Source organism: Hemitrygon akajei, chromosome 29, assembly GCF_048418815.1.
Source record: "Hemitrygon akajei chromosome 29, sHemAka1.3, whole genome shotgun sequence".
Lineage (NCBI taxonomy): Eukaryota > Metazoa > Chordata > Chondrichthyes > Myliobatiformes > Dasyatidae > Hemitrygon > Hemitrygon akajei.
The window spans coordinates 45163529-45175070 of record NC_133152.1 but is presented as its reverse complement, the minus strand read 5'-3'; the positions used below and the strand labels follow the sequence as shown (position 1 = coordinate 45175070).

The 11542-nt window shown below is 44.6% G+C and overlaps 1 protein-coding gene across 2 annotated transcripts; it reads right to left on the bottom strand.

The window, feature by feature from the left end:
• Positions 1 to 1158: 1158 nt before the first annotated feature.
• Positions 1159 to 3195, bottom strand: her9 (hairy-related 9). Of its 2 annotated transcripts, none has more exons than XM_073032308.1 (4): positions 2916 to 3195; positions 2702 to 2797; positions 2521 to 2608; positions 1159 to 2386 (listed from the first exon to the last, which is right to left on the bottom strand). In XM_073032308.1, exons 1-4 carry the CDS (start codon positions 3021 to 3023, stop codon positions 1770 to 1772), a joined length of 909 nt encoding a protein of 302 aa, XP_072888409.1. In that variant the 5' UTR covers positions 3024 to 3195; the 3' UTR covers positions 1159 to 1769. The 2 variants fall into 2 exon arrangements, with proteins under 2 accessions (XP_072888409.1, XP_072888408.1); XM_073032307.1 differs by having other exon boundaries at positions 1159 to 2389; positions 2916 to 3194.
• Positions 3196 to 11542: the final 8347 nt, after the last annotated feature.

The window sequence follows — 11542 nt, the reverse complement described above, 5'->3', positions numbered from 1 at the left end:
CGGTAGGGCAGTCGTTAGCACAGCACCTGCGATCCGGGTTCAATTCCGGCCACTGCCTGGGTTTCCTCCGGGAGCTCCGGTTTCCTCCCACAATCCACCGGTCGGTAAGTTAGTCACTGTGAAATGTCCCGTGATTAAGCGAGGGTTAAATTGGGGGATTGGGGGGCGGCACGGCTCAAAGGGCCAGGTCTACTCCGTTCTTTGTCAATCAATAAAAGCAGATTCCTTTACAGTTTAAGGTACTAGAGAGAAACACTTTTGAAATGTATATCTAAAGGGAAGCTACCTTTTATTAATGAACTCTTTTAAGACTTTGTTGTATGAAGAGCAATTATTTCTGAAAACAATAGACCCCAAAAGGGATTCCTCAAACGAGTGCAGACCCGAGGTGATGTAAGGATACCCATGAATGCAACCTCACTATTATTTTAATATTTTATAGTAAATTTGATGTATTCTTGCTGCAAAAACAATATAATGATGGCGATTCAGATCGGAGTGTATCCAGCTCGGGTAGCTACCCTGGCGGAGCGTGGCATTCCACTGGGAGCGGTTAGGCCCGGCCCGGCCCGGCCCGGCACCGCATTCCCAAGGAGATCAATCGCATCGCCGCTCTCATCAACCCGCTGCATACGCGATGAGCTCCTTTGATTTTAAATTCAATGGAGACGAATTTCCCCGCCTTTTGGCCGGCCATCCATTCTTTAGGATAATGTTCAGACATTTCCCGCCTTTTGCGATTTTCTGCGTACAGACGAAAACGTGTTGATGCGGGCCATAAAGGCTTTTGTTTAAACTGCTGGGCAGATGGCGCCGATTATCCTTAAAATTTATTGCAAATCCCTCTTTTAGAAATTGCCCTACATTCTTCCCAACTGCCCCGGTTAGCATGCATTGAGATTGTCTGTGCAACCATTGTGTGTCTGATTCATGGGATGGGTGCGCGGGAATTTTAACCCTAAAGCCCTCCAGAACCAACACTAAACCCACAAGAGTCAGTCAACTGACCTCGTAACTTCCCGAGCTTCTACTCTGAACCAAGTTTTCAAAATTCCCACTGGTAATTAATTGGCTCTGGAAGACATAAGTAATAACACCCTAATATATCCCTGAAACTATCCAAACGTTTTAGTATTTGCTTCACCTCCAAAGAACCAACTTTATTAATCATGTACATTTATTATACGGTATATTATGGATGTAAGTTGGGCCTGTATCTCTAAAATTTACTGCACTAGTGCGACATGCAACAAAAACATTAAACAATTATAAAGATAGAGAATTAAGATATACAAAATAAACAGAGGTCAATATACGGTAGTCCAGTCCAAGTTTACTCTCCCAAACAAGGGATTCTGCAGTTGCTGGCACTATCTGAAGCCGGGCCTGGTCCACATCTTTACCGCAGTAACTTTTCACGGGAAGCCATTGAATCACCTTCTCGCCCAATGCACACTAACAAATCAAATGAGAACCTCAAATTTGGGACTTTTAAAACAGTAACGAATTGTTTATTTTCTTCTGTCCAGAGACAAATTTACAAAAAAAGACTTTGGTATATCGCACCCATAATGAAAACAGGTTACAAAACAAAATCATATTACAAGATTCTTGCAACATTAAAAAATACTTTTAAGATCTGCAAGTTATATGGAGATCAACAAGGTCGTCTATTTACATCGAAATAAATATCTCTTATTATGATAAGTACCAGATGTCCCCAATAATGGAACAAGTTTAACGGGCCAGCCCAAAGGCATCTTGGCTCATCACCAAGGTCTCCAGACGGACTCTGAGTTTTCGGGACTCGCGTTCACTCCCAGAGGGCTGTGGTTCTGGGACACTGCGGGCCCGAACGGTACCGAGGTTAGTCCTTGCACTGGGGATCCGGCCAGTTTGGGATTGGGAGGCAGCGAGGACGAGTTGGCGTTGCCCGGCATGTTGGCATTGGCGTAGAGAGGTATGACAGGGCCGCCTCCTATCTGTCCGGCCGATGAGGTGAAGGAGGGGTTCGGGATGAGGAAGGCGAAGTGTCCGTCTGCCGCGGGCAGAAGCTGGAAGCCGCCGTAAACTTTGGGCGAGACGGCCTCGGCCGGGCTCAGCTTGCAGGGCATCCCTACTGCGCCGCTGACCGGCACGGCAGCCGGCAGCTGGACGTGCAGCGGCTGAGCGAGGTGACCCCCGGCCATCGACCCGGCGCTGGACGGAGGCTGCGGGTAGTTCATCGCCACCATGTGCCCTAGGCAGCTGGACAAGTGGCTGAGGAGCCGACTCCGGACATCGGCGTTAACCCCCTCGCAGGTGGACAGAAAGCGGGTCACCTCGTTCATACACTCGTTAAAGCCGGCTCTGTATTTACCCAGGACGGTCGGATCGGCAGTTAGAGCTGCTGCAAGGGAAAGGGGAAAAAAGCCGTTAAAATTAATTGACCCACAACTCAAAAGCTGGCGAATAAAAAGTCAGCAAACTTGCAATTAAGTCCAGCTACTTTAACTGGAGCTCAGTTTACCGGACACGTACCAGTCATCTGCACACGTTGCAGATTCCGCAGGTGCTTCACTGTCATTTCAAGGATGTCCGCTTTCTCCAACTTTGAGTGTCTGGAGCTCTACAATGGAAATAAGTTTCAGTTCATTGACAGTCCGCACACATCCACGTCCCAGTGCGAGAGCAAACAGTTCAGAAACCGGTGCAAACTTACATCTTTCTTGAGTGCATCCAGGATTAAGGTTTTCAGTTGAGTCAGGCTCTCGTTAATTCTCGCTCTGCGCCGCTTTTCCATTATTGGCTTGGAAGACTGTTGATAAAAGATAATATTTTTCCTTAAATAAACAGCCAAGATGCAGAGGGACTAGATTTTAAAGGTGGCAAACAAAATTCGGAAAATTTGTTCCCAGCCCAGTAAATCTATTTACCTTTCTATTATCACTGGCGCTTTTAGGTTTATCCGGAGTTTGCGGAGAAGTTGCCGAAGCCCCCACAATGGGAGAAATGGAAGTTTTCTCTATGGTGTCAGCTGGCATTTTTGATACAACTTTTTTTCTACTGAATCTAACAGAAGAAATGCAATGTTAAAATGTCCTTAAAGTAATTGTAAGAGTGGCTTCCAGTAAGTTAAAGTGGTTTCTGAGGCAATTGCGATCTACAAAGGCTTCCCCGCCTCGCAAGCACTGCATTGAGTGGCGAGAGACTTGCAGCCGGCCTCTATTTATAGCCCCAGCCCCAGCCCTGCTCGTGTGAAACCTTCTCAAGATTCTTTCCCACACTTGCACCAGCCAATGGACGTGCCGAACGCTCAGTGGCGTACCTCGTGGGGCCGCCGTCCTCTCCTGCCATTGGCCGCGGCCCCCGCGAGCTGTCAATCACCAGGGTGTTGCGCGAGTGAGGGAGAAAGCGGGTCTGGAGAAAAAATAAGCGCGCGGCACGCGAGGCGGGGTGTGGGGAGGACGTCGCCCGGCAGCCAATGGGCGGCCGCCGCACGGCGCCGGGCGCACTGCGATTGGTCGCTGGGAGCCGGCGTTGTCAATCAAGCAGACCGGGCTAAATCACTGCTGACAGGTGACATCTGTCGGCGCGCGAGGCAGCCGGTGTCAGCCCCCTGGAGCACGTGCCAAAGTGCTTTGCACAGTCCCTCACCCCCTTGGCAGTTTAACCATTTACCCGCCAAACTTCTACTGCTTCATAGAATTCCTTCCCACGCATGCATCCCCGCTATAGATGGCTGAGATTTACCAATTCTGTTTTACCCCTGCCACGCATTACAAGCATTACCCCTTACAAGCGGAGGAAATGCGATCAAATTGTACAATGCAATACCAGCCGAAAAGGCGACTTTTAAAATTTGTATTCGTGACTAAAATTTCTAAATCCACGTGCATTCTGTGAGCTTGTTTACTGCATCCTTGAATAGTATGTAAAATGAAACGAAGATAGGGAAAACAACACAAAATGCTGGAGGAACTCGGCTGTCAAGTAGGGAAACCATAGACGCTGCCTGACCTGCTGAGTTTCTCCAGCATTTTGAACGTGTTACTCTGGATTTCTGCGGAATGTCTTGTGTTTACGGGAATGAAACTTGAAAGGTCAATTAGGATTAAAGCAGAGTTAAATTTATACCTCGGGCGCGGATCATTCCTCAATCACGTCTGTACTTAGCATTCCAGTCCAGAGCAGATGCAAAATACAGGATATCCAAAATGAAGATTTAAAAAATACTGTTAATTCCTTTAATTCGAATACTTTTAACTTCGTAGGTCTATTTTACAGGAGAAAGGTTGTAGGGATTACAGAGAGGATGCAGGAGCTGCCAAAAGATTTCTGAATGGACAATGGACCCATGCACACTATCTTAGTATTTTTGGTCTCTTTTTGTACTACTTAATTTTAAATATACATTTCCGATTGTAATTTATTTTTTTGTGTATCACACTGTACTGCTGCCGCAAAACAACAGGTTTCATGACACAAGTCAGTGATATTAAACCTGATTCTGATTAGTTATGAGTAGCAAAAGAATAACTTTCAGTTCTGTTCGTGTGTTTGGTGGTTGCCATTTACAGTGCGTAAATTTGCTAGACAGAAAAGGAACTGTCGGCGCTGCAGTGGTTAAAAGGAAAGGGCCTGGTGATTGGGTTGCGGCCTCGGTGTGGGCTGAGCCTCGGCAGCCTGGGAAAACCCCGCCTCCTTGGGCCCCCGCGGGTTGGAGCGTCGGAGGCGGCTGAATGGTGAATCAGCCTCCGCCCGCGGTGCGAACGCGCGGCTCGGGCACCTCGCACGCGTGGCCGGCGTCCCGCCCCGCGCTCCGAGTCGCGGGGTCCCGCGGCAGCCTCCTCGCACGCTCTGCGAGCACCAGCAGTTGTGTTCAGACCAAGTTTCTTATCAAAGTACACGTGTGTCACCCTGAGATCCGGTTTCTTGCGGGCATACCCAATAAATCCCAAAATAGAAACGGGAAGACCGTACCAACAGGGCGATAACCAGTGTGCAAAAGACAACAAACTGAGCAAACACGAAAAGTAAGAAAAAGTAATAAATAAATAGGCAATAAATATCAAGAATATGAGATTAAGAATTCTTGAAAGATTCAAGATTGTTTAACGTTATTTCCAGTGCACAAGTGCGAACAGAACAAAATAATTGTCACTTTGGATCCAATGCAGCACAAAAAACCCCACAATAAATATAAATGCATAAGGTAGCTTATATAAATAGTTTGATTGTAGGTCCATAAAGTGATGCTAGGCACAGGAGTGTCTTTACATAAGGTGACTCCTGACAGGAAATGATACAGTAGTGGTGGTTGGAGGTGTGGAGGGGTGGGTTAGTGGGTGGAGGTGTTGATCATCCTTACTGCTTGGGGAGAGTAACTGTTTTTGTGTCTGGTGGTCCTGGTGTGTATGTTACATAGATTTTGCCCTGATGGGAAGTGGGACAAACAGTCCATGAGCAGGGTTTGTGGGTTCCTTCATGATGTTACTGGCCCTTTTCTGGCACTGCTTTCTGTATATAGCAAGAGTAGTTATTAGTATTTAATACATTGACTCTTAAGAAAATATTGTAACTGCTATCACATACAAAATGCTGGAGGAACTCAGGAGAGGTTTCCTTTGGTTTCATCCCCTTTCCTCTACAGTCCCAATGAAGAATCTGAGCCCAAACTTTGATAGTTTATTCTCTCCAAAGACGCTGCCTGACTTGCTGAGTCCCTCCAGCATTCCGTGCGTACTGCCCTGGATTTCCAGCATCTGCAGAATCTCTTGTGTTTGGAACTGGTAACAAGACTTGCGTTTTGCTAGGATACATTTAATACAATCAGACTCAGATTTATTTATCACATGTACACCAAAGCATGCAGTGAAATGTGTTTTTTTTTGCGTTAACAACCAACACAGTCCAAGGATGTGGTGAGGCAGCCTCAAGAGTCAGCACACCTTCTGGCACCAAGATATCATTGCCACAATAAGTAACACCTGCAACCTGCGCAAGCAGGGGTTGATAATCAAAAAATAAGTCATCCATTTTGAAATGTAGGGTTACACAGTGCTTTACCCTGAAATTGTTAAACCCACTCCATGGCTTAACTATAGGTGTAAACAGAGCATCCCAAGGACAAGCTTCTTAAAGTACAAAACTTTACAATTAAAATAATCAACAGTGTTTTGTTTCCAAGCATATGTTATCCACATATTTTTATCCCAGATATAAACTTTATTCATAATAACACACAGAGCGGCCATTTTATTATCTACCTCCTGTACACTAAGTCATCGCATCTGCAGAAATAATTGGGTCTATAAAGCGAGGACGGGATGATGAATACAGGGCCCTAGTGGATGACTTTGTCAAATGGTGCAAGCTGAATCATCTGCAGCTCAACAAAGGAGATGGTGATGGACTTTAGGAAAACTGAGCCTGCACTGCTCCCTGTTACTATTGATTGTGAGGATGCAGCTGTGGTACAAGTACCTGGGGCTACACCTGGATGACAGACTTGAGTGGAGCACCATCACAGAGGCTGTACACAAGGAGGGCGAGAGTCACCTCTACTTCCTGAGGAGACTGAGGTCCTTTGGAGTATGCAGGCCTCACCGTCACATGTTCTACCAGTCTGTTGTTGCCAGTACAGTCTCCTATGCGGTGGTGTGCTGGGGCAATGGCATCAACACGGGTGATACCAACAGGCTCAATAAACTGATAAGAAAGACTGGCTCTGTTATAGGAGTCAAACTGGACACACTGGAGGCTGTGGTAGAACAAAGGACCCTACAGAAAATCCTGGCAATTCTGGACTATGTTTCTCACCCTCTGCATGCCACCTTGGTTGAACAGAGAAGCACTTTTAGTAATAAACTCAGACAATTGTATTGCTCCGAAGAGCACTATATGAGGTCATTCTTACCCTGGGCCATGGGCTCTATAATAAGTCAACCTATAGCCGAGGAACTGATGACCTTCCTGTTAGACTGTTTGTGGTAACATATTTTTATTCTTTCTGCTTCCCTTCTAATATTCGTACTGTATATCTGTGCACTTGTAATGCTACTGTGAGACTGTAATTTCCTTTGGGATCAATAAAGTATCTATCTCTCTACCTAATTAAGTAGCTTTTGAGTGGTCAGTTGCTGCTGTAGCCCATCCACGTGCTGTACATTCAGAGATAATCTTCTGCACACCACTGTTGTAACGTGTGGTTATTTGAGTTATTGTCACCTTCCTGTCAGCTTGAACCAGTCTGGCCATTCTCCTCTGACCTCTCTCATTAACCAGGCATTTTCACCCACAGAACTGCCACTCAATGGATGATTTTTTGTTTTTGTTTTTTGTACCATTCTCTGTAAACTCTAGAGGCTGTTGTGTGTGAAAATCCCAGAAGGACAGCAGTTCTTGAGATTCTCAAACCACCAACAATCGTTCCACAGTCAAAGTCACTTAGATCACATTTCTTCCCCATTCTGATGTTTGGTCTGAACAACAACTGAACCTCTTGACCATGTCTGCATGCTTTTATGCAGTGAGTTGCTGCCATGTGAGTGGCTGATTAGATATTTGCATTAACGAGCAGGTGTACCTAATAAAGTGGCCACTCAGTGTACACGCAAAAGACAATCAAAGCAGAGCAAAACTCTTTGCATCCTCAATGTCAATACATTCAGTAAGTGTTGACACTTTTAGCCATCTCCACCCACAGCACGTTCAATGTCGACTTTATTACGCACAACAGTCTCTGGAGTTTACAGAAAATGGTGCAAGAAAGAAAAATCTATCCACTGAGCAGCATTTCTGTGGGTGAAAACACCTTGTTAATGAGAGAGGTCAGAGGAGAACTGCCAGACTGGTTCAAGCTGACAGGAAGATGACAGTAACTCAAATAGCCACACGTTACGACAGTGGTGTGCAGAAGAGCATCTCTGAATGCACAACACCTTGAACCTTGAAGTGTACGGGCTATAGCAGCAGAAGACCATGAACATACACTTTATTAGGAGATACCTGATAAAGTGGCCACTGTGTATATATCTCCACATTAAAACAAGTCAGAGCACAGGCCCGACCCGCAAGTTTTACATTTGCACTGCTTCCATCTCCTGGTGGATGAACCCCCCACCCCCCATTTCTTTTGGTATGTTTGTGCACGAAGATGAGTTGAAAACAACCTTACAGCAACACAGCGAAAGTCACCCATGTGTTGGAAGACAAACAGGACACCAAAGTCTCCCATCGTTAAAACAAAACAAAGGACACAATAGCGATTTAATTTTTGTTGGCCCGAGTTTCAGTCTCATCCTACAGCCCACAGCTGTGCAAACTTTGCGAAAAAGAAAATCCTACAATTTAAGTTTCAAGTTCTCCACAGAATAACATAAAGTTTGAGAAATGCCAAAACAAAGTTTTTAAAAACGTAATTAGTTTTGAAGTATGCAAGGTCACCTGCACCATATCTTGCAACTTTTCTTGTTATTAATTATTCATTATAGTGTCATAGAGCACTATAGCGCAGATCCACATCCCTCTGCCCACCTAGTCTGTGCCAAACTATTGTTCTGCTTAGTCCCATATCCCTCCATCCCTCTCTCAACAATGTACCTATCCAAACTTCTCTTAAATGTTACAAATGGACCTACAACTACAACTTCCACTAGCAGCTCGTCCCACATTTACAGCATCTTCTGACTGATGAAGTTCCCCCTCAGGTTCCCCTTAAACATTTCACCTTTCACCCTTAACCCATAACCTTTAGTTCAAATCTCACCCAACCTCAGTGGAAAAACCAGCTTGCACTTACCCTATTTATATTCCACAAAAATTTTGTATACCTCTATCAAATCTCCCCTCATTCTCCTACACTCCAGATAATAATGATATGAAGCTAGCTGTCGAACTGATTCCCACACAGAAATTTGACCGACTGTGTCTATGCCAATTTCAGTATAGAGTCAGAGTACAGAAAAGGCCTTTCAGCCCATCTATTGATACTGAACTGTTATTCTGTCCAGTCCCATTGACCACACCCAGACCATAGCCCTTTATACCACTCCTATCCATGTACCTTCCCAAACTTCTCTTCAATGTTGAAATCGAACCCGCATCCACCACTTCCACTGACAGCTCGTTCCACACACTGAATGAAGAAGTTTCTCCTCATGTTCCCCTAAATAATAAAAAATTTACAAAAATAAACCACGTAATGGCTTTTAATTCTTGCATTCATAGCCAATGCTTTCAATACCATTGTATTCATCATTGTTATGTGCCATGTTGTATGACATCATCACCGCCATCTTTACATGACCATGATTGTTTTTGGCAAATTTTTCTACAGAAGTGGTTTGCCATTGCCTCCTTCTGGACAGTGTCTTTACAAGATGAGTGACCGCAGCCAATATCAATACTCTTCAGAGATTGTCTGCCTGGTGTCAGTGGTCACATAACCAGGACTTGTGATATGACCATCCACCACCAGCTCCCATGGCTTCATATGACCCTGATCGGAGTGCTACACTTTGCCCAAGGGTGACTTGCTGGATAGCAGAGGGAAGGAGTGCCTTACACCTCCTTTGGTAGAGACATATCTCCACCCTTCCACCCAAACTGTTCTATTGCATTCCCTAAACCGTGGGCTGTTACCATTCATGTGGCCCCCTGGGATGGTACTATACTATAGTAATTGAGGAGCTTCCTCACCCAACCCAGCCCCTCGCTCTCCAGTAGCGGAAGAACCCTACACTCTGGTCCTTCCCAACGGAGACCTTCAAATAGTCTGACTGAAATTCTTTACTCTTTCACTCCTGTTTATCTTGAACATGATTACAACCGGATTAACTCTCCTAGACATAACATGAACCAGTGTTAGTGTCCAAACTCATCATCTTTATGTTTAGTGATTTGCAAAAATATGATGCCACACATTCATCCATTGCTCTTTGTGGTATAGCAGTTTTACTAACAAGATTTACTTTACATTCAACATCCAAAAGTTCAAAGTAAATTTATTATTGAAGTATGTTTTTGTTACCATATCCTACTCTGAGATTCATTTTCTTGCTGGCTTTCACAGTAAAAAAAGGAAATACAATAGAATCAGTGCAAACTACACACAGAGACTGACAAACAACCAGTGTTGAAAGGAGACAAACTGTGCAAATACATAAATACATAAACAATTAAATAAATGATAGATAGATCCAGACACACTGGACACAGATAGATAGACAGACAGAACTGTACTCACTGGATATACGAGGGGTGATTGATAAGTCCGTGGCTTAAGGTCCATTTTCTCAGACAGTGCTTATGTAATTTTCAATTATCTGAAACAGAAATACCACAAAATTATTAACTTCAAACTTTCTGCATAATCACTCAAAGAGTTGAACTGCACATGCCATGTAACGAGAGCTGTATAACTCATCTCCTTCTACGCCAGGCCACGAACTTATCAATCACCCCTTGTACATAAATAGACAGATTGATAGATCCACACACACCATACATACATCGTTAGATAAGTAGTAAGTACCGGGAACATGAGTTGTAGAATCCTTGCGAGTGAATTCATTGGTTGTGGAACCAGTTTGGAGTTGAAGTGAATGAAGTTATCCAGCCTGGTAGTTGAGAGGTAATAACTGTTCCAGAGCCTGGTGGTGTGGGTCCTGTGGCTCCTGTACCTCCTGCCTGCAAGAAGAGAGCATGTCCTGGGTGGTGGAGGCCCTTGATGATGGATGCTGCTGTCTTGTGTCAGTATTTCTTACAGAGGTGCTCGATGGTGGAGGGGACTCTGTCTGTGATAGACTGGGCCGTGTACACCACTTTCTGGAGGGTTTTGGGTATTGGTGTCTCCACACTAGGCTGTGATGCAACCGATCAATTACATTGGCATGATATCCATTTATTTTTTCATAGTTGACTACGTCCAAATACTCTAAGGGTTACATTTATGTTAGTGCTAACCTTACTTGTGTTTAATGTGCCCTGAATACCTCTGCAATGCTCCGTTGGGACCTGAATGCATGACAAGGTGTAGACTCCTCCCATCCTGCGCACGGACTGTTTGATCTGCTTCCGTCTGGTAGGCGCTTCAGATCCCTCCAGACTAAGACTAATAGGCACTGGAGAAGTTTTTTCCCTACTGCGGTCACTTCGCTGAACAGTTAACTGCAGGTTAACTGTCGGCTAACTATTACTTGGATTGCACTACCTGTATGTATAATCTATATTTTCATTTATAGTTATCATTATTATTGTTATGAGCAGAGAGACAACATCTGCCGGAAGTAAATTCCTTGTATGTGCACAGGTACTCGGTGATTAAAGTCTGATTCTGATTCTGAGAAGAAGTCATTGTCATCCATTGCAATGAAAGATCCCCAATGTGACAAGCACTGGACCAAACCTTCAGAGATCAGAAGAGTGGAACAGCCCCAGTCCAACAGCTTTTCTGCCTTTAATAATCTCCAGCAGTTCTACAAAACTAAAATCTAGCTATGACAGACAACCAAATCAATTACTCTGAATAACAACCTTGAATTGAGTGTCAGTAAGGCCA

What these genes read in the sequence shown, in the direction of transcription:
- her9 (XM_073032307.1), bottom strand. Translation starts at nt 3,023, where the DNA reads ATGCCAGCTGACACCATAGAGAAAACTTCCATTTCTCCCATTGTGGGG. An exon ending in TGGATGCACTCAAGAAAGAT is followed by an intron (nt 2,609 to 2,701) that starts GTAAGTTTGCAC and finishes TTTCCATTGTAG; the next exon opens with AGCTCCAGACACTCAAAGTT. An exon ending in GCAACGTGTGCAGATGACTG is followed by an intron (nt 2,390 to 2,520) that starts GTACGTGTCCGG and finishes TTTCCCTTGCAG; the next exon opens with CAGCTCTAACTGCCGATCCG.